Below are 21,658 nucleotides of genomic sequence, written 5' to 3' on the forward strand. Positions count from 1 at the left end.
GCTGATGGGGCTGTGAACTATTTACCTGGGCCTGCTATTTCCCAATCTCTGCCTCTCAAGTACCTAGGATCTAGGTGTAAGCCACTAGAGCTCAGCCCGTAAATAAACTTTCTTAACGTGACCATATTTGAGGTAAAAGAACTGCTAGCCGGACACTGGCAGCTCCTGCCAGTAATCTTAGGTACTCAGGAAGCTGAGGGCTGAGATTTGAAGCTAGCCTGGGCAGAAAAGTTGAGACTGTTATCTCCAATTAATCTCAGAAAAAGCCAGAAGTGGCTCAACTGTGTTAGCCTTTAGCAATAGGAGCTCAGTGACAGCGCCCAGGCTTGGAGTTCAAGCCCTCCAACTAACAACAAAAACAGAAAGGAAAGAAAGAAGAAAGGAAAGGAGGGGGGGAAAGAAGGAGAGAGAGACAGAGACAGAGACAGAGAGGACAGAGACATTTAACATGTCAGGAGCTGGGACAAAAAGACCACCGGTGGCCTGTGACTTCCAGTCTGTGGGGTGGAATTGGTCCTCCAAGCCCAGTCGGTGGCTGGCTTCTTTCTACAGGACTATTCTGCAGAGGCTCTTGTACACAGAAGGCCTAGACCTGGTTTCATGGAGTCTGAAACCACCATGAATGCACTCTAAAATACTTGAATTAGCAGGAATGTGAGAGAGTGACCTTTGCGACCTCTGTCAATACCCACTCTTGCAACACGGGACATTTTGATGTCACATCAACTGCACTGCCGCAGTCTCCAGGCTAGAGGCAGATCAGGGTGGGGAGGTGGCTGAGGTCTGCAGCCCACCCACCCACTTGCGAGGGGCTGGGAAAATGGGCCAGTGAACCCCTTCTCACAGTTGGGGTCATCCCGGGCGGAGCCTCGTCGCTGCTACCCCCAGTAGTTGGTCCTTGAAATCCAGGATTCACGCTGCTCTTTTGAATTTCTTGGGTTTGGTTTGTTTGCCTTTTGGTAGTTTCTCAGTCACAGGGCTTGAACTCTGGGTATGGATCCACGTCCTTGAGCTCTCTGGCTCAAGGTTAGCCCTCTACCACTTGAGCCACAGTGCCACTCATGGTGTTTTGGTTTTTTCTTTTTTAATTTTTGTTTTCTGGTGGTTCATTGGAGATAAGAGTCTCACGGACTTTCCTCCCCGGGCTGGTTTTGAATTGTGATCCTCAGATCTCAGCCCCCTGAGCAGCTGGGATGACAGGTGTGAGCCACGGGCACCCGGCTTCCCCTGTTTGTTTCTGGGGACGAAGGTTAACCCCGTTACCAGAAGCTGGGGTTCCCGTTGGCCCCCCAGGAGTTGGCCCCCAGGACTTGGCCCCCCAGGACTTTGGAGGCATCTGCAGATGCGGTGGGAAATTCCTTGGGAGCGGGGCCGGGATGGAGAACCCGGGGTCCGGGTCCGTGGAGGAGGCCCCGCGCCTGCCCCGCCCCGCAGCCTGGTGTCACGCGGGCTCCAGGCCCAGGCGGCCCGGCAGGGCCCCTGCCACCCGCTTTCGGGTGCCCACGTCCCCGCGGGGGCGGATCACCAGCCCATGCCCGATCGCCCCATCTGCGGCCGGTTCACCCAGCGTTCGAGCCCGGTCGTCGCGGGCGGGCCGAGTGGCAAGCGGACAGCGCTGGGCGTGCGCCCCCCGCACCAGCCGGTCCGGCGGAGATGAGCGGGCATTGTGGGAAGTCCACGGAAGCAGACACACAAAGGGCGTGGGGCTGGGGTCGGGCGCGGGGCGCGGGGCGCCGGGCCGGGCGGGAGGGCGGCGCAGGTGAGCGCGGGCGCCCGTGAGCCCGGGCCTGCGCGGGACGGCGCGGGGCGCGGGGCGCGCGCGGGCGGGCGGGCGCCGCGTCTTTCTTCTCCCGGCGGTGATGTCATCGGGCGACGGCGGCTGCGGCCGGGGGGCGGCGGCGGGGGCGGCGCCCGGCGCCCGCAGGTTCCCGTGCGTCTGATGCGCGGGGCGCCTGACAGCGGGCCCGGACGCGCGGGGAGCCGAGCGGAGCAGGGCCGGGCCTGCGGAGCCCGCCGAGCCGATCGCGGCGCGCGGCCCCGGGGGGGGGGGGGCGCGGGTCGGGGGCGGGGACGGGGGCGGCCGCGGGCCGGGCCCGGCCGCCGTGCGGAGGTGCTCGGCGCGCACGGCGCCCCCTCCCTGCGCCCTGCCGGAGCCGCCGCCGCCGCCGCCGCGATGAATTCGGCTGAGCAGACCGTTACGTGGCTCATCACCCTGGGCGTGCTGGAGTCGCCCAAGAAAACCATCTCGGACCCAGAGCTCTTCCTGCAGGCGTCGTTGAAGGATGGGGTGGTCCTGTGCCGGCTGCTGGAGCGCCTGCTCCCTGGGACCATCGAGAAAGTAAGTGTCCCCGGCCCCGCGCCCCCGGCCCCGGCCCGCCCCTGAGCACCTGGCGCCGGCTCGGGCCCCGCGCGCCCTCCTTTGTGCGCCGACGGCGCGGCGCGGCGGGCGCGGGGGCCGGCGGCGGGAGCTCGGGGCGCCATTGTGTGCGGGGCGCGCCGGGGAGGGGGCCGGGCCGCGCGGGGACGGCCGGGGCGCGCCGACGGGAGTTCCCCGCGCGGCCCGAGATGGAGCCGCTCCGCCCCAGAGCGAAGTTGTTCTCGGGTGCGGGGGCCTCCACCTCGCCCGCGCCTCGCCCGCACCCGCAGCCCCGGAGCGGCCGCCTCGCCTCCGCCGCCTGCCGCTGCGGCTTTGTTCGAGCGGGTTTCGGCGGTGGCCGCCGGCGCCGCGCTGCCTCCCTCTCTCCCGGGCTGGGGACGCGAGTGCTCGCAGGGTTCAGAACCGCGTCCCCCGGGGGCCGGGGTCGGGGCCGCGGCCAGGCGGTGACGTGACCGGCTGCTCCTCCGGGAAGGACCCCGCGTTCTCCGGCCGCGCAGCCCGCGGCCCGTGGCGCCCCGCTCAGGGCCGGGGTCGGCCCGGCTCCCGGGGCTCCCGGGCCCGCGTCCTCACCGCCAGCTGCGGGGTGATCCACCGAAGTGGACCCCGAAGTGCATCAGAGCCGCAGGGCTCGTCGACACCGGGGTGAACCGGCCCGGGCAGGCCGGCCGCGTGCTAAAACGTGAACTAAGTGACCTGGAAAAGCAAAACGCTCGGTTTTATTTACGTCTGCGGAGTTACGCTGCTGCACCCGAAATCAGATCGGATGACAGTTTATTTAATAGGGTTTTTGCATGCATATCGATTTGAATAGCTTTTCCTGAATTGGAACGTATTTGTGAAAACAAAATGTCCATTTTAGGACAAATAGTTGCTCTTGTCCATGAATTGAATATGAAACTGAGCAAAAAAAAAAAAAAAATATATATATATATATATATATATATATATATATATATATATAATTCAAGGAACATGATCTGACTCCCAAGGCAGTCAAGACCATTGTCATCTGGATGTTGGTACCCCTGATAATAAAACACAGATGTTGGAAAAGCATCAAGATGCATGCTAAGTTTACCAAAATAGGCTTAAAGAAAATGTGGTTCCCTTTCCAAGAGCTCAGCTTTAAGAAACTTGGTGTGTTGTGTTAATTAAAAACATCACCATCAAAGCATATGGTATTTGGTATATTAACTACATTAATATTGATTGGAAAACTCCAACGATCATTTTCCATTTTAAATTCTGTAAAGCTTTTCTTAGAAAACTACGGCACCCCTTTCGTCTCTAACACAACAAAGGGAGAATGAATAAAATATTTAGCTTGTAACAGTCAAGATTGGAGGACAACATATTCTGGAACCACAGCCATATGGAAATTTGTCGGGTGGAGGCTGCAGTTTCTTTCCCGAGTCCACCGGCTGTTTTAAACATACAGCTAGTTTTTCTTTCACAGTGCAAGTTCAGCCTGAAAGCTATGGGACTCTGGTTCAAAGGTAGGCTTGAGAGTAAAATATTAGCCATTGGCTCCCTCTGAGTTTCAGAAGTCTCTGTTGGCTCAGTCGCTGTTATTTATTTGTGCTTGCGGATGTTTGTGAACAGTCCAATGTGCCAGGGGCACATATGCGGAATAGCTCTTGCCTAAACGGAGGATGTGAGTCTGAGGTCATTTTTCCTCAAGAGGGAAGGAACAATTGGACACTCAGCTAACATGTACGGCTCTGAAAGGATCCTTGCTTGACCTGAGCACCGTGTGTGGGGCCTGAGGCTTCCCTGTGCAGCTCACGTGCAGTGGGAACCTGGGACAGACACCAAATGCAGAGGTTTCCCATGTGTCTTTTATTAAGGAAACGAACCACCGCTCCCATGGTGGTGGCCTGTTCTGTTTCAGAGCAATCACAGGCTAAAGGGGCTTGGGGGCAGTCACGGAAGTCCAGTTCATCTAGAATGAACGGTCCAGGGCCCCCTTCCCTGAAGTCCAGAGGTGAGCCAGAGAGGAAGGACTCCAGTACCTCGCAAGAGCATTTCAGAGAGGCTTTTCACCGTTGCCAAATGTGTTTTCTGCTGTAGGGAAGAGGAACTTGGGGACTAGAGTCGCCCCAGTCCTGTGTCTGGAGAGCTTGCATGGTATCTTCCCAGGTGGGGGGATCTGGGGGGTGCTGGCTCAACCCTTTCCCCTCAGCACCTCCTCTCAAGGTCAGAAGGTTCCCGAGGCCCTCTGTCCTACACCCCAGGCAGCTCCTCACACGATCACTCCTCATCGCTCCCTAGATTCTATACACCCGGACAGTGATGACATGTAGACGTAGACGTGTTAGCGGATGGAGAGGGACCACAAGGTTCATAGGACGTGCTGTTTTACTTTTACTCATGAACTTGGCAGATAAAGTTCCTTAATTCTCTGTGATTCCCCCAGGAGGAGGGAGAGACTGAGCAATCTGTGTTGTTCCCAAGGAGCGTGGTCCTCCAGTCCTGGGGCAAGGGGGTGGGGGGCAGTGTGCATGTGTTGTGTGGTCTAGGGAGCCAGAAGCCAGGGATCAGGGAGGGTGTGTCCCTCACAGTGAACACCACCCTCCTACAGATACTGGAGGTCTTGGGTGTGTCTCTGCGCACCTCTAACACCTACTCCAGCTTCCTCTTGTGGAAGGACATCAGCCTACTGGGTCATGCCCCACCCCTACCCCAACTTTTACGTATTTCCTCATCTCAACTGTACCTGTCATGACTTCATCTCTATCCTGTGGCACTGGAGTTCAGAAATTTGCCTGTGAATTTTGGGGAACACAGTTCAACCCCTAACAGGTTGGCTAAAACATTTTAACCCGATCAGCTTACGAAGTGCCTACCTGCCTGCCAGTGCCAGTGTTGTGAGGGAATATGGAAGAACACGTTTTTAATGGGTCAGAGTCGGAGAAAATCCAACTCCCAAGAACAATGCCAGGGTCCACGCACAGGGCTGAGGCGCTCAGGAGAGAGGCCACGGGGTGAGGGGGTCAGGGGAGGTTGCTGATGTGTGGCCGTGCCCGGGGCGTGGTTACTCTCAGCTGACTCTCTTCAGCCCTGCATCTTTCAGCCACTTGCAGAAAGCCAGCGAGCGTGATAGAGCAGAGGAGGAAAAGCCACATTCCTGTTTGGCTCAGGCTCACTTCCCCAGGCCTGAGGTCTGAGGCTGGTGAGACAGGAAGGAAGATACAGGAGGTCTCTGACCTGTGGCAAAGGCAGAAATGCCTAGCACAAGAATCCACCTTCCCCGAGTGGTGCATGGCTGCCATGGTGTAGCATGGTGGTAGCAGGAAGGGGGCCTCACACTGAACGAGTCTGGTAGGCCAAGCCCTGTAGCCATACAGAAAGACGGGTTTACTGACAGCTTGTGCAAGAAGGCGTTTTCTGTCTTCTCCAGACAGCAGGCCCCTTCCAGACCATCTCAAAGGAGGCATCTTAAGACACACTCAAGTCTGGAATTCTTGGTGCCATTGATTCTTCTAAGTAGTCTGCCAAAGAGACCTCCGAGGTCTCAGAACGGCCAGCTTCATCATACTAAGCGTTTCCTTTGGAAGCACATGACTCTCAGCCCTTGCTCAACCCTGAGCCAGCCAGTGATTCTGCCTGGAGAAAGACACAGCTGGAGCAGCGTTTGCTGGCTCGTTCAAAATAAAGAAAAACTGAAGTTCAGCTGAAGTCAGGGACATCGAAAGAGATTTCCTGAAAGCCAGGCTGGAAGTGTTGTAGCATTTGTACTGGCATGACCCCCCCCCCCACGGCTGTACACCCAAATGTACACAAGCACATGCACGCACAATCACACACAAGCATGCATGCATTCACAAATGGCATAAGTGCAGGCACACAGGTGCACAGAGTCATGTGCACACACAGAAGCATATAAGTGCATTCACAAATGCACACAGTGCATGGATGTGATACAGTCATGTACACACAGAAGTATGTGTGTACGATCACACAAATGCATGCAGTACAGGAGTATGATAGTCATGTGCACACACAGAAGTACACTCACACAAGTGCACACAGTGTACAGGTGTGGTACAGTCATGTGCACATGCAAAAGCATGTGTATGCACACATGCACATGCACATAGCACACACATCCAGCTTGGATTGGGGAGGGCCTGTCACTGGCATGTCCTCTGGGGCTGTGTCCTGTGAGCCCAGCATGTGCTGTCCAGTGAGGCCTCGTTCTGTAATAGGAATAGCGCAGAACTGCCCACTCCCCTCCTCACAAAAGCACTGCCTGTCTTTAAAAACAGTAATTCTAGAAACATAAAGTCTGTCCACGCACCTTTTTTACACACAGTCCCACGAGCGGACTATTTTGCTGAAGACACTGAAGCCTGGGGTGCCTCTCACTGGTGGAAAGAGGAGGAAGAGGACAAGGAGGAGGAGGAGGAGGAGAATGACAAATGTAACCCTAGTCTGTCTGGGATGTTGGCAGCTACCACCTAAGGAACTTATAAGTGGAATGAGCAAAGGTGAGGGACTTGCTCGCCTGAGTATCCAGATAGGCAGACTTGGGGTGAGGGCGTGAGTCTTGGGAAGGGAGGGGCCGTGTGGGGAGTTCTTGGAGGTGATAATGGCCATTCTAACTGGGGTGAGGTGGCATCTCGGTGTAGTTTTGATTTTCACTTCTTTTATGCCAGAGATATTGAACATTTCTTAATGTGTCTATTGGCCATTCTTACTTCTTCCTCTGAGAAGTCTCTCTTTAAGTCTTTATTAATTGAGTTGCTGATTTCTTTTTGAGGATTTAGTTTTGGGGGTTTAATTTTTTGAGCTCTAAGTATATATATAGTCGGTTGTGGGGCTTGGACTCAGTGCATGAGCACTGTCCCTGAGCTTTTTCACTCAATCCTACCACTGTACCACTTTCTACCAGTTTTCTGGGGTTGACTGGAGATAAGAGTCCCACGGACTTTCCTTCCCAGCCTGGCTTTGAACCGTGATCCTCAGATCTCAGCCTTCTGAGTAGCTAGGATTATAAGCGTGAGCCACGGGCGCCTGGCTTGAGCATATTTTTGAAATGAGGCCCTTGTCTGATACATATCTGGTAAAAATGTCCCATTCTTTGTTCTCATTATCTTCTTTTTGATTGACATAGAACTTTTCCAGCATGTCCAGAAAACTCTAAGCTCGGGTTTGAAAATCAATGCTTCCCAGATCCTTCTAGTAGCAGGGAAGCTGCACTCTTTTGGGGCTCAGGGCTCCCTCTTTCTGAACAGATGCTCATTGTCTTGGTGGAGCTGTGAGAGGCTCCCAGGGCCTGGCCGGCACCAGTGCAGCTGCCGGGCCACAGCTGCAGGCCGGGTGGAGCTGGTGGAGGGGTACTCAGGTTTCACTTGCAGGGTTTCCTGCCGGCCAAAGGCCAGGGCTCCGGTGGCACAGAGGCTGCAACCATGGCCCCTGAACCTGGCGGGGACCATGCTGAGTGCTGTGCATCCTCGGTCCAACTTCTGACTCCCACCTGTTTATTCACCAGGTCGGGTGAGGAGAAATTCATCTTCTGATATGGCCATGTTTCCCTGAGCATCTGCAGTGTTGTGAGTCCAATTGGGGCTCCCCTTCCACTGCCTACAGGGTGGGGTGTGTCTGCTGCTGTGGCGGGGGGTCAGTGTCTGCACAGGACAGTGGTGGACTGTGATCTCCCTGCTGCTGGATCTCAGCGGCTCACTGCCATGTCCACGGCTGGGATAGTGGCCATTCATCAAGATGTCTGGCCTTGATCCTCTGTCCTCCAAGTAGCTAGAGTTACAGGCTTGAGCCATAGTACCCGGTTTCCTTTCTGTCTTGGCAGTTTGTGGATAACATTATTACTCTACCCAGAAAGGTCTTCTTGTGACGGGGCGGGCGATGCCCATGTCTTTTCTGTCAAGTGTGTACAATTCCAAGTGTGATACCGGCAGGGAGGGGTGTGGTGGAGTTGCAGGTTCTCCGTGGGTCCCCTGGGACTGCAGTGGGGAGGCATGGCCCTCAGTTGGTCTTGCCTGTTTCTGCTGTGAAGTGTGGCTTTGACAGTAGTTATTGTTTTGTAGCAGCACCTGCACAGTGGGGTGGTTTGGGGATGGATTGTAAGTGTTCTGTCCTGTCATAGCTTCTCTCCTTAGCTCTGTGGTTTCCTCAGAGTTGCCAGGCACAGGTGCCATCCCTGGGCATCCCGTGTTTCAGGTGCTCTGAGCTCGGGAGAGGCTGTGAGTGCCCTGTGTGTCTGGGGCAAGTCCTTCAGGCCTCAGTCAGGAGCAGATCTTCTGAAGAGGACGGTCGCTCCACGCACCTGCCAGGGACCACACTCCCCTGCTCCCTTAAAGGAATAGTATGACAGACACGATGGCAGGAAGTCAGGAGTTTCAGAAGAATATTTCTGGTCCTACCAGCATCTGCTGTAGGCTCTCCAGAAGAAGGGAGAGGCTCCTAGAATGGTTAGGCCTTTGTCTTTGATTTCTCTTAAGCCACCTCCCTGGTACAGCTGAAGAAATCGCCTTACTTGACATCTATGATTAGAAGGATAGACATAGTAGCACATACCTGTAATCTCAGCTGCTTGAGAAGTGAATATCAGGAGACACCTGGTTCTGAGCCAGCCCAGTGAGATAGTAAAACACCATCTCAACAAAGGAGCCAGGCACGATGGTATATATCTGTAACCTCAGCTAGTTAGGAAGCATCAATAGGAGGATTATGGTCCAAGGCTGGTACTGGAAAGAAACATGAGACTATTCAAAAAGAACTCCAAAAAAAAAATCTATGCTTAGATAATTCATCTCATGGAGCATGGTGCATGGAAACAGATATTCTGGTTCTGGTTCCTCTTTGTAAACACATTTTTGTGTGTTATGAAAACAGACTCTATCAGTAGCTTGTGGCCAAATTCTTGAGAGGCCTGTGTCAAAGGCCATAGAGGCCGCCTTGTTCAGTGACAGGAGACTGACACCGAGTCTTCTAGTCTTTGCCCATCATTTGGTGACAAATGGGAAGATATGCCCCACTTTCTGTGCCTTTGAGGTCCTGGGACTCTGCTCTCAGTGTGCAGCGGGCTCCAGCCCGGGCTTGGGCCCCAAGCGTCAGAAGAAGCTTTGCCGACTGCACTCCCCCACCTTCAGATGTCTTCTGTCTAGAGGAATTCGGGCAAGTGAAACCCAATGTCAGTATGAGAGGAATAAAGCATGGGATGGAATCAGTGGCACAGAAACAAGGAATCCTGGAGAAAATCAAGAAAACCCACAGGTAGGTCTGCGAGAAGACTCAGGAAACCCAACCGAGCCTCAGCCCCTCCTCTGGAGGTAACAGCAGGACACTGTCCCACACAACAGCTTAGCTGGAACTGACAAGTTCCTCAGAAGACAAAATGTACTCAGGAAGAAATAGATAACCTTCATAACCCTCCATCTATTCTAGAATTTACATCTGGAGGTCAAAAGCTTCTGATAAAGAAAATTCTAGGCCAAATAGCTTCCCTGGTGAATCTACAAAACATTGAGAGAAAAATAATGCCATTTTGACACAAACTTCTAAAAAAAATTAGCAATGGGAGCTGGGCACTAGTGGTGTATGCCTGTAATGCTAGCTACTAAGGATGCTGAAATCTGAGGATCACAAATCAAAGCCAGCTTGGACAGAAAAGTCTGTGAGACACTATTTCTTTTCCACCTCCCCCTTCCCCCCCCCCCCCCCGCCCCAAGAAACAGCAAAAATCTGAGCTGGAGACATGGCTCAAGTGGCAAAATGACAGCCAGGAGCAAGAAAGCCAAGCGAGTTTTTGAGACCCTGAGTTCAAATCCTGATACTGCCAAAAAATTAGAATGAAGAGCATTTCTTAACGTCCTCTCCAAGGTCGGCCTCATCTCGAGAATCAAACCTGACCAAGGCATTCTAAGAAAAAGACTAAAGCAATCACCTTCAGAATATAGGTGTGAGGCTTCAAAAGAAACTATTGATTCAGCATCAGAAGAAAATGGTAACACAGCATAGCCAAGAAGCTCTGAACTTAGCAAATCAAAATTGGTTTCTCATTTGAAAAATCATTTGATATAATTTATGGTCTCAACTAGCTGAAAAAGAGCAGCTATTGGATCATCTCAATAGATGCAGAAGAAGAATTTGGTAAAATGCAGCATCCATTCCTGATTTAAGAAAAAAAAAAGCCAGCCGGGCACTGGTGGCTCACATCTGTATCCTAGCTACTCAGGATGCTGAGATCTGAGACTCATGGTTCAAAGCCAGCCTAGGCTCTTATCTCCAATAAATTACTCAGAAAAACCTGGAAGTGGAACTATATTTCAAGTGGTAGAGTATTAGAGAGACTGCGGGACAGTGCCCAGGTGCTGTCCGGGGCAAACGGAAGCTCAGCTTGCCAAAGGGACATCTGTGAGGCTTACGTCCAATTTTCTTTTCTTTTTTTTTTTGTCGGTCGTGGGGCTTGAACTCTGGGCCTGGGTGCTGTCCCTCAGCTCTTCAGCTCAAGGCGAACGCTCTACCACTTGAGCTACAGTGCCACTTCCGGTTTTCTGGTGGTTTATTGGAGATAGGAGTCTCACGGTCTCTCCTGCCCAGGCTGGCTTTGAACCGTGATCCTCAGATCTCAGCCTCCTGAGTAGCTAGGATTACAGACGTGAGCCACCAGCGCCTGGCTTACGTCCAATTATCTTACTTGATGGTAAGGCTGGAACTTCCCCAAGACCCAGAGCAAGATGCTGCTCTGGCCTTTTCTACTCAGCCTTGCACTGGATATCAAAAGAAAAAAAAGGTCCAAGGAAAGCTGAGCACAGTGGATCATACATGTAATATCAGCAGAGCAGTTTGTTATAAACCAGTCAAACAGTTGAACATGTTAGTATTCGCTTGTCATTTCAGCCATGCACGAAGGATAAACGGGAGTATCATGGTCCAGGCAAACCCAGGCATAGATACAAGACCCTATTCAACAAGTAATTAAAAAGGGCTCAGGTCAAGGTTCAGGTGACAAAGTGCTTGTCTAGCAAGCCTGAGGCCCCGAGTCAAGCCCTGGTACCACCCAAAAAAGAAAAGATCCATCCCCAAGGCATCCAGCTGAAAGAAAGGAAAGGCCGAAGGAAAGATGGCGTGGGCACCACTGCTGTGTACGAAGAAACCAGATGGAGCCCACAGCACAACAGAGGGCACCCATAAGTGAGTTTCACAAGGTGGGTACATGTAAGGTTAATGGACAAAATCCATTGCATTTCTGTATACTAGCAAAATGCTCAGAATTGAGTTAATCTACCATTTGCAAGAGCAGAAGGAAAAGAAAAACACTTTTGGGTAAGTCCAGCGGAGGCAAGAGTGAGCTGTGTTCCCTCCAACGCCGCTGCACACACTGGAGTGAGCTGTGTTCCCTCCAACGCTGCTGCACACGCTGCGGAGAGGCACTGTTGACCCTGCGCCCGTGAAAACCTGCTATAATGCTCAGAATCGGCACCCAAATCCCTTTGGTGAAGGAACTTGAGAAATGATTCTAAATTTACATGAAAATGCAAAGGCCCTGCAAGAGCCACAGCAACTGAGATAATCCAGAAGTTTAAGGATGTGGTCTCTAGGCTTCTCGGAAAGCTCCAGCAACTAAAGCAGGACAACATGAAGGCAGAACACTGGATCAACAGAACAGAAGACCTGAAGGCACGTAGACACTCGACTTTCAGCAAGGATACAGACAGCTTACCATCAATCACATGCTCATGGGGCATGAATTCAGGGTCTGGATGCTATCCCTGAGCACTTTGCTCAAGGCTAGAGCTCTGCCACTTTGAGCCACAGCACTACTTATGTTTTTTTTTTGTTAATTGAAGTTAAGTGTTTCATGGACTTTCCTGCCCAGGCTGGCTTCGAACCACAATCCTCAGATCTTAGCCTCCTGAGCAGTTAGGATTACAGGCGTGAGCCACCAGCACCCGGCTCATGTGTTCATTTTGTGACATGATCCTAGAACAAGTTTAGAAACTTTCTTTGATCCAAAGTTACAAGGTATATTTGTAACCAAACATTCACAATGAGTTGTAGATTTCCCCAGAAAGGCCCAAACTATAAAACTTCTAGAAAGAAATAGAAAATAGAAAACATCTATGTGTTTCGGGTAGGCAAGATTTGCACTGTTGGTCATTTAGGTGATGTAAACTAACACTGAGTTGCTGCACCTGCGGTGGCGTTGCACCGCAAGTGGTCATACCATGTTGGAGAGAGGAATGAGTCTGCCTCACACACCCGGGGTGTATAAAACTGCACAATTGCTTCAGAAAACATCCACTTCCCGCTGGGTGCTGGTGGCTCATGCCTGTAATACTAGCCACTCAGGAGGCTGAGATCTGAGGATCGCAGTTCATAGCCAGCCTGGGCAGGAAAGTCCGTGAAACTCTTATCTCCAATGAAAATCACTAGAAAACTGAAAGTGACGCTGTAGCTCAAGTGGTAGAGCGCTAGCCTTGAGCTGAAGAGCTAAGGGACAGCGCTTAGGCCCAGAGTTCAAGCCCCACGACCAACCAAAAAAAAAAATCCACTTCACACAGTGAACATGCATCTGCTTGAAGTTTTTGCCATTCCACTTCAGGGAATCTGCCCAGGAAGATGGAGCTGCTCTATCCATGCCAAAGAAAATGGAACTGGTATGTCCATACCAAGGCTGCTACATGTCTTCTGATTGTCATAGAGAGCAAGCTGTGGATGGATAAACCAATTCTGGTATATTCCTGGTGGATGGATAAATCAACTCTGGGACATCCATACAACGGAATAGCAGTTCATGAAGAATACCAGAAGCTCCACCAAAGAATTTGATTCTGTGTCACTCTCAATATGAGAATCTAGGAGGTGCAATGCGATCATAGTCACAGGAGGTCAGTGCCTTTTTAAGGACCTGGAGCAGGAGGAAGTTACTAGAAAGCCACCCAAAGAGCCCCTTGTGGTGGCAAGCATGGTTATTGTCTGGGCTAGAGAGGGTTTGGTGAGGGGCATGTGTGGACCTTTGTCACACTACATTGTATGTTGACATATGAGGTGTGAGGCAGTCTCTGCCCTGGCAAACTTACCTTTTTATTAGTGCAGTGGAGCTTTAACTCTTGTTGTTGTCTATCTCCTACTTTTGAGCCCAATTATGAGGTTAGAGAACATGCGGAGTTTTAATGTGCAGGGGTGAATGGTGTATGTACGGTGTGTAGGGGAAGGGATTTTATTGCTAGAGGGCTTATTCATTAATTCTCTCGTTAGATCTTCATTGAGGTCGACCACATTCCAAGAGCTATGCGAGATCCTGGAGATGTAAGCATGTGCAAGAATAGCGTAATGTCACCTGGTTGGAGAGAGCAACGTTAAAGGAATTGCATGAGTCAGTTGTGTTAGGAATGAGCTATGTGCCTGGAAGGCGAGACAGATTTCCAGATGTGTGCGGTATGGGACTGCTGGGCTCTCACAGAGGGCTGGGGACAGCTTGGGGACGGCTACCACAACACAGTGTCACTGAGGGTGAGCACTGGCAGAGGGCAGCTGTACACAGAAGGGTGTGTGTGTGCCAGATGGGGCCTCTGCGAAGCTGGGGGCTGAGGGACCTGGTACCCAGAGGGCTGGATGGTCTGTAGTTCAAGCTGGGAACACATGGAGGGACTCTTCGCTGGGTGTTCCTCGATGCTTTACAAGGGTTTTAAGGGGTGAAAGATGAGGTCAGCTGTGTCTTGGAAGACAGTACTCAACCTTGTGATGGAGACAGAGCCTCAGAGTGGGCTGCTATGGAAGGCATTTGGGAGTCGGGGGTTAGGAGGAGGAGGTATGCTGAAGAGATGAAGAGAGGGTGGAGAGGGGCTCCAGGAGGGAGGAGTTGATGTGGGCTAGGCGGGAGAAGGCCTAGGTTCTGGCTGTGTGGTGAAGGGAGCCCTGTCTATGACTGTGGGCCGGTGAGTGTGGGGTGGGGGTGGGGGTAAAGCTATGGGGTCTGGAGAATGCTGGGTCAGAGCTCATCGTTCAGAGGTGTGACTTGTCGCTGGAGGTGTGGGAAGACCTAAGGGACACTATGGTGCAGACACGTGAAGGCTGAGGCCTAGTTTGGGTCAGGTTGACAGGAACAAGCGGGTAGTGTAGGAGCCCAGGAGGCAGAGGAGGGTGGGCAGGGACATAGGGGAGAGGACTTGGGGTTGGAAGGTGAGGGCAGGACGGATGATGTGGGCTGAGAGGCTGAGACCTGTCAGCACCAGCCTGAGCTGGGAGGGAAGAAGTCCACCGGCTCAGCCAGATTGGCCTGTGTCATCCTGAACACAGGGTCACCTGTGACCTGGTGACCTCAGCCAGCCCTCAGTGCTCATGCAGGGATGGGCTGGAGCGGAAATGTTGCATGGTGTGAGAGAACGGGGCCACCCAATGAGAGCAGCTGAAGCTCTGAGATCTGGGGTGTATGAATTTACAGCTGCAAAAACTCTCTTAAAGATATGGTTAGGGCTGGGAAGTTGGCTCAGTGGTAGAGCGCTTGCCTTGCATGCCTGAGGCCCTGGGTTCGATTCCTCAGCACCACATAAGCAAAAAAGAAAAAAAACTGAAAGTGACGCTGTGACTCAAGTGGTAGAGCGCTAGCCTTGAGCTGAAGAGCTGAGGGACAGCGCCCAAACCCAGAGTTCAGGCCCCACGAACAGACCCCCTGACCAGACCCCCCCCCCAAAAAAAAATATGGTTAATGAGTTGGGGCACTGGTGGCTCATGCCTATAATCGTAGCTACTCAAGAGGTTGAGATCTGAGGATTGCAGTTTGAAGCCAGCTAGGGCAGAAAAGTCCTTGTGAGACTCTCATCTCCAATCAACCACTCAACAACAACAACAGCAAAACAACAAAAAACTGGAAGTGGAACTATGGCTCTAAATGGTAGAGCACTGGCTTTGAGCAAATGGGCTCAGGGACAGTACCTAGGCACTAAATTCAAGCCCCATGGTTGACATACATACACAAAACAGATTTGATTAACAGGACATGAGCCTTAGAGGAGACTCTAGAACACCAAGTCCCTGCTGGTAACTTGCAGGAAATCTATCTGGGATCTCTTTCCATGGTGATGGATGACCCGTTGCTTTAAGTCCAGTGAGTGCTGTGTTAGCCTAGACAGTGATTGCTAGAAAATGGAGGTTTTAATTTTCATCTTATAAGTGTACTAATGCTGAGTTTCAACCCCATCCTGTGACTGAGTAGTGCCTGCTGCAAGGTAAGCACAGGGCCATTGCTCTTGCTGGTGTCTGACTTACAGTTGACCCTCAGGAGTCCAGGTATGTGTGTGTGTGTGTGTGTGTGTGTGTGTGTGTTGTCTGCAGTTAGTCGCCTGTGGGGGTCTGGGCTGATGCCTGATGTCCCTGCGCTATCCAGGCATAGCCACTGCACCTTCCTATGTGGCACTTCGGGTCCCGAGCGAGTCCACCTGCCTCTTTGTCTCCTCCCTGTGGTCAGCAGTACTGAGTGCTCGGGGAGAGAAGATAGAAGGACACGTTAGGATTGGTTGCATTATTTTTTGTACATCGTGAAGGTTTCTTCCAGAAGGAGAAGCCCGCCATTGCTGAGGGCCTGTTGATACGAGGATTGTCCAGGATGGGAGGGATTGAGCCCCTCACCCCAAAGTTCTTGGAAGACTGGACCAGGGCTAGGAGGGTATGGGCCCGAATGAGATGGGTGTCATGAGCCCCTCCTCCCAAATGTGAAGCAGACTCTGCACTAGGAAAACCTGCTCTTCAAACCGAGACTGGGAAAAGCAAATGGAGCCAGGCCACGACTGTCATGTGTTGGCCGGCTTGGCTCCTCAGGGCCGTGGGTGTCACGCAGACTGGCCAGCTTGGCTCTTCCAGCCCCTGATTCACCACACGATCAGCCCAGCCACACAGTGCCCAGGCTGCCCCTGAGGGACACAGGTCAGTCATCCTGCACCTGGCCTCTTTGGGGTGGGCTGAAGCAGGAAAGAGAGCGTACACTGACAGCCGAACTCCAGTATGTATGCCCACTCTGATGTGTGCTTTGCAAATGGCTTCAGGGGAAGCCATGTGTTACTTGATCATGGGGGTCACCAGAGAAAGACCAGATGGGGTGCAAAAAAAAACTGGGCACAGGGGAGACCATTGGGAGAAAGCTCCAAGAAGCAACAGCAGACAAGAAACACAGACCATCTCAGCCAAGAAATAATGAACATAAAAAAGAAGCCAGTTGCCTGAGACAGATGGCCCACGCCTGTAATCCTAGTTACTCAGGAGGCTGAGATCTGAGGATCCTGGTTCAAAGGCAGTAAAGTCATGAGATTCTTCAATACACTATTAAAACAAAAAGCCAGAAGTGGAGCTGTAGCTGAAGTGGTAGAGCACTAGCCTTGAGCAAAAGAGCTCAAGGACAATGGACAAACATGGAGTTTAAGCCCCAGGACTGGCACCAAAAAAAAACAAAAGTCTGATGGGAATTGGAGACCTAAAGGATAGGCATGGAAGTACAGCTCCCTGATGGGCCCAGAAGTTGAATCGGAATGACAAAAGGCACAATCAGTGAGTCTGGACATCTGTGGATGTATCCGTGAATGAGAGACAACACAACAAGGACAGATACGTTGTCAGGGGTGAACTCTGCCATGGAGCTACCAAGACAGTGGGCACTGTGAGCAGGGGCATAATTCAGTGCCAGCAGCTGCCCTTGTTCATCTGTTCATCCCTCTTCTCTGTCTGTCTCTGTCTCTGACTTATCTCCAGTCATGAAATGTCAGAAGCACATGAGTGCTGCAGCCCTCTTGTGAAACAGCCCAATTAAGCATGCAGGTTTAAGGGTGGCTGCACAAAGCGCCAACAACAGGAGCTGGGCAGGGCCAGCTGGTGGGGGGGACCCAGCATGGAGCCAGCGATTGTCTTTTGAGATAGAGATGATAGCTGTAATCAGAGCTCCTCCTGGCAGCCCTGTCTGCACCAATGTCCTAGTGCACAGAAGGCTGACCCCGGGGCTGCCCTGGGCGTGGTCTGCGAGCGTTCTGGGCACCTGACTCCAGGCAGAGCTAGAGGTCAGCATTTGTCTCCCCATCCAGACAGGGTGGCGCTTAGGGCCTCATACAAAACCGGAGGAATCTCTTCTTTCTCAGTCATTTTACCTACAGTGACTACATTTCCAAGGGCTAGTTTCTGGATCTTTCCTGTCTTCAATACCCAGTTCTATTAGAGCAGCTAGTCCTGTGCTGTTGTGACTGTGACCCCATAAGTCATATTGTCCAGTGCCGTCATAACGACTGTAGTGATGTTGGCACAATGGCAGAATCATCTCACCCAGTGCCACATTGCTCAGGCCGATTCCCATGATTGTGCATCACCCTCTGCTTTCAAATTCTACAGCAGCATCAGCTTCGCCGTTGGCAGCTTACAATCCAGTGATTTTTGGTACCCAATTGGAGTGTCATAGGCACAGGTCCTTAATTGATTAAGTCATTGAGCTAATAGTATATGAAAGGCCTATACATGTCATACTGAAATAGAACATGGAGCAGCTTTTTGCCTGTGGCGGGCATGCTGTGTGGTACCAGGAGAGGCTCTAAGTGCCATTCCCAGGTGAACAAGTGCGGGGCTCCAGAGCCAGGCCCTGGCCATCAGGGCGATGCTGCAGTTTAACGGAGGAGTCACTATGTTGTGTACTTGCACACAGGCCTGATGCTGGGTACAAGCAAAGGAAGGATCAATGAGAATGCTTGGGAGGAGAGTGTTTCCCACAGAGGGAAGAGCTGTGAGAAGGTCCTGAGGCAGAGGTACCTGAGAGTCCCAGGAACGGCAGAGCCAGTGTGAATGAAAGAGCGTGTGGCTCCTGTGGTCCCAGTGGCCTCCAGCAGGCGAACGGCAGTGCTCAGCCCACTGTAGACACGCGCACTCTACAGAATCACTTTCCACAGTGACTTCATTTTGTCCTTTGCAGTCCACGGCATATGGTCTTTCCCCAGTGGTGTCTTTCAGCATGCATTTAGGGTTTTCCACATCTGCTCATGGTTTGGCTAGGTTTCTTTTAGCCATTGGATAACGCGGTCGCATGATGTCCATTCACCTATGATACACATATTGGTGAGTCTTAAACTCGTTGGCCGAGTACCACAGTATGTGACTGCTGGATCGTATGCTAAGACAATGTTTCGCTCCTAAGAAACCACCGGACTGCCTCCTAAAGTTGGGAGTACCAAAGTTTTGCCTTCCTCTCACTGTTCCTTTCTCTCCACATGCTCTTCAGCTCCTGGTGTGGTTAGTGTTTCTGATCATGCTGATAGCGTGTGTCTGAACTTCTCTGTGCAGTTTCTCCAGTGACAATGTATATGATGTGGAACATGCATGTTTATATGCGCAATGTTGGGCAATGGTTGCTATGGATTGGAGGAATGTCCCCTAAGGGCCATGTGTTAAAGTCCAGATCTCAGCTAGCCTAGAGCAGGAGGGGGCAGGGACTGTTGGTTGTTCGTCGCGCTCCCCCCCACCCCCAGTCCTTCCTTATACCACATGCCAGCAGCTTCTTCTACCCCCCCATCCCCCCCATCTTGTTGGCATGGACATGGACCCCAAAGCAAAGGCCTGAAACCTCAGAGACAATGGGTCAGAGCAAACCTTTCCCCTGTATAGAAGTTGGCTCACCTCAGGTACTGTGTGTGGTCATGGAGGCTGACTAATACACTTGGCCTCTATTCATCATTTTTAGTGAGTTGTTTTTCCAGATCTTCTTCTTCTCTGGTGTGTGTGTGTGTGTGTGTGTGTGTGTGTGTGTGTGTGTGTGTGTGTGTGTGTGTGTGTGTGTGTGTGTGTGTGTGTGTGTTGAGGGGCAGTACTGGGGTTTGAACTCAAGGGCCTCATGCTTATAAACTTTTAACTACTTGAGCCATTCCATCAGCTCCTTTTTGTTTGGGTTATTTTTGTGATAGGATCTCACTTTACACCTGGGTATCCTGGACTGTGATTTTTCTGTCTGTGCTTCCTTTTGCCACCAAGGTGACCCCTGTGTGCTACTGTGTCAGCCCTTGTGTGTCTCCTGCAGTTAGGGATGACAGGTGTGCATCATGAAGGCCTGGCTATCAGTAGAGATGGTGTCTTGGGAAATTCTTACTCCTGGGCTGGCCTCCAGCTGCTGTGCCCATATTTACCTCCCAACTGGCTAAAATTATAGGCGTGAGCCCCTGTGTCTGCCCTCCTGGCTTTTGGAGTTATTTTTCTTATTGAGTTGTTTTTAATTGTTTTCCCACCAGTTTAATATTCCTGATAGAACACGTAAGGTTTTTATTTATTTAAGATTAAGTATAATCTTTGTATATGAAAATTTATCTTATAAAATGATTAATAATCTTATCGAGTTTTAAGAGTTCTTTGTATATTTAGGATATAAGTCTGCTTTGATATGCATTTGCAAATATCTTTGTCCTTTCTGAGGTTTATCTTTTCATTCTCTCAAAGGACTTTGGCTTTTTCTCTGAGTAAAGTGGGAGTTTTTTTTCTTTAATCAGTTGTAAGGCTTGAATTCAGGGCCTTGGCACTGTCCCTGAGCTCTTCTGCTTGAGGCTAGTGTACCGCTTTGAGCCACAGCTCCACTTCTGATTTTCTGATGGTTAATTGGAGATAGAAGTCTCATGACTTTCTTGCCTGGACTGACTTTGAGCTGTGATTCTCAGATCTCAGTCTTCTGAGTAGCTAGGATTACAGGATTGAGCCACCAGTGCCTAGCTAAAATGTGGAATTTTTAAGGGGTTTAGGCAGAGGAGTGATGTGACAGTCAAATTATGAATAAACAATGAGATATATGTTATGGAGACAAGACAAAATAGATTTCCTGTGTACAAATTGGCTGATTTATCTTGAAAAAGGTCCATTTGTCTATGTGGTTTTAAATAATAGATCCCCCAAGGGGATTATCTTGCAGTGGTGTTCTGACTTATTTCAAGACCCATTGTGCTCAGATCTACGCGTGTCTAGGCCACAGTGACCTTTCTATCACCATTTTTTTTTTTTGGGTCCGGTTGTGGGGCCTGAACTCTGGGCTTGGGCGCTGTCCCTCAGCTCTTCAGCTCAAGGCTAGCGCTCTACCACTTGAGCCACACACCACTTCCAGCTTTTTTCTTTTTGCTTATGTGGTGCTGAGGAATTGAACTCAGGGCCTCACGCATACAAGGCAAGCGCTCTTACCACTGAGCCACATTCCCAGCCCCACAGTGACCTTTCTATCACCATTTTTTTGTTTGTTTTGTTTTTGTCATTCTGAGATGCCACCTAAGTCCTGCTGGCCTGGCTTGTTTCCGGTAGGCAGTTCTTGCTGTCTGGAAGTGTCCAGGGTCCCTGTGGCTCCTTGCTGGGGCGGGGCCCACCTGCTATTTAAGGGTTGTCTTTAGCTCCACATGTCCTCAGCTGTCATCAAGCCTCTTCCTCAGCAAGTGGCTCCTGTGTGCTTCACTAGCCCCTGTCCGCCATGGCCCTGTCCCCTGGCATGCTGTGTCCTCAAGGGTGATGCGCCTGAGCAAGTGTCCCCAAATAGAGCTCTTCCCAGAGGCTTCCAGTGTGGTTCTGAGGCTTCTGCTTCTGCACATGCAGCTTCTTGAAAAGTTCAGGAAACAAAGGCTTGTCATGGGGGGGGGGCACAGGGACAGAGTGTATGTGGGGTATCCACTGTCACCTCAGTTTTGCCGCATGGAAAGGACTGCGGGAAGGACCCTCAGAAGTGGTCTGACAAGCTGAGGTAACCCGGCCGGATGCGTCAGGACAGCCATCAACCATCTGGCACATGGAGTACCAAGATCTGAATGTGGCATGCGGGCTGGGACTGCAGGAGGGAGCCATCCCCCTCTCTCCCCTCCCCCCCCCCCCCCCCCCCGCCCCGTGCCTGCTCAGTGGGAGCTGGGTGGATGGGAAGCAGTGGCAGCTGTGGACCTCCCTCTGCTTCCCAGCAAGCCCCGGCTGCTAGATCAGCACCGGCCTTCCCCACAGGAGCCCTCCGTGGTGCACAGAAGGAAGCAGTCTCACCACCCACCCAGATGCCGTCAGCAGGAGAAGAGACAGACGCCAGAGGATAGAAATAACACAGGGATGGAGCTTCGGTGAGCAGTGAGCGGCTCACTCATGAAATGCTGGGCCACGGTTTACTGGCTAGTGCTTAGGTCACGAGCGTGTGGCTGGACAAAGCCGGCCGCTCCATGGGAACAGGCAGAAGTTGGAAAATAACCTCTGGCCACAGGCATGGCACCAGTGGCCTTAGGAATCTGAATTTCTCTGGAATTTCCTGTGCTAAGATTGCTCTGAAGGTCCAGCCTGCGACAGTGGCTCATCCCAGCC

The 21,658-nt window shown here is 51.7% G+C and overlaps 1 protein-coding gene across 3 annotated transcripts in view; it reads left to right on the plus strand.

Annotated features, from left to right (window-relative positions):
• Nucleotides 1-2,149: 2,149 nt before the first annotated feature.
• Nucleotides 2,150-21,658, plus strand: part of Arhgef7 (Rho guanine nucleotide exchange factor 7) — a 107,202-nt gene continuing 87,693 nt past the window's right edge. The window contains exon 1 of one of the 3 annotated variants that reach the window (XM_042697088.1): nucleotides 2,150-2,338. In XM_042697088.1, coding sequence (XP_042553022.1) covers nucleotides 2,174-2,338 — 165 coding nt within the window. In that variant the 5' untranslated portion in view covers nucleotides 2,150-2,173. The remainder of the gene's footprint in view (nucleotides 2,339-21,658) is intronic. The other 2 variants (XM_042697084.1, XM_042697085.1) reach the window with 2 other exon arrangements.

This window comes from Dipodomys spectabilis, unplaced genomic scaffold (genome assembly GCF_019054845.1).
Source record: "Dipodomys spectabilis isolate Male_0828 unplaced genomic scaffold, ASM1905484v1 ptg000215l, whole genome shotgun sequence".
Classification (NCBI taxonomy): domain Eukaryota; kingdom Metazoa; phylum Chordata; class Mammalia; order Rodentia; family Heteromyidae; genus Dipodomys; species Dipodomys spectabilis.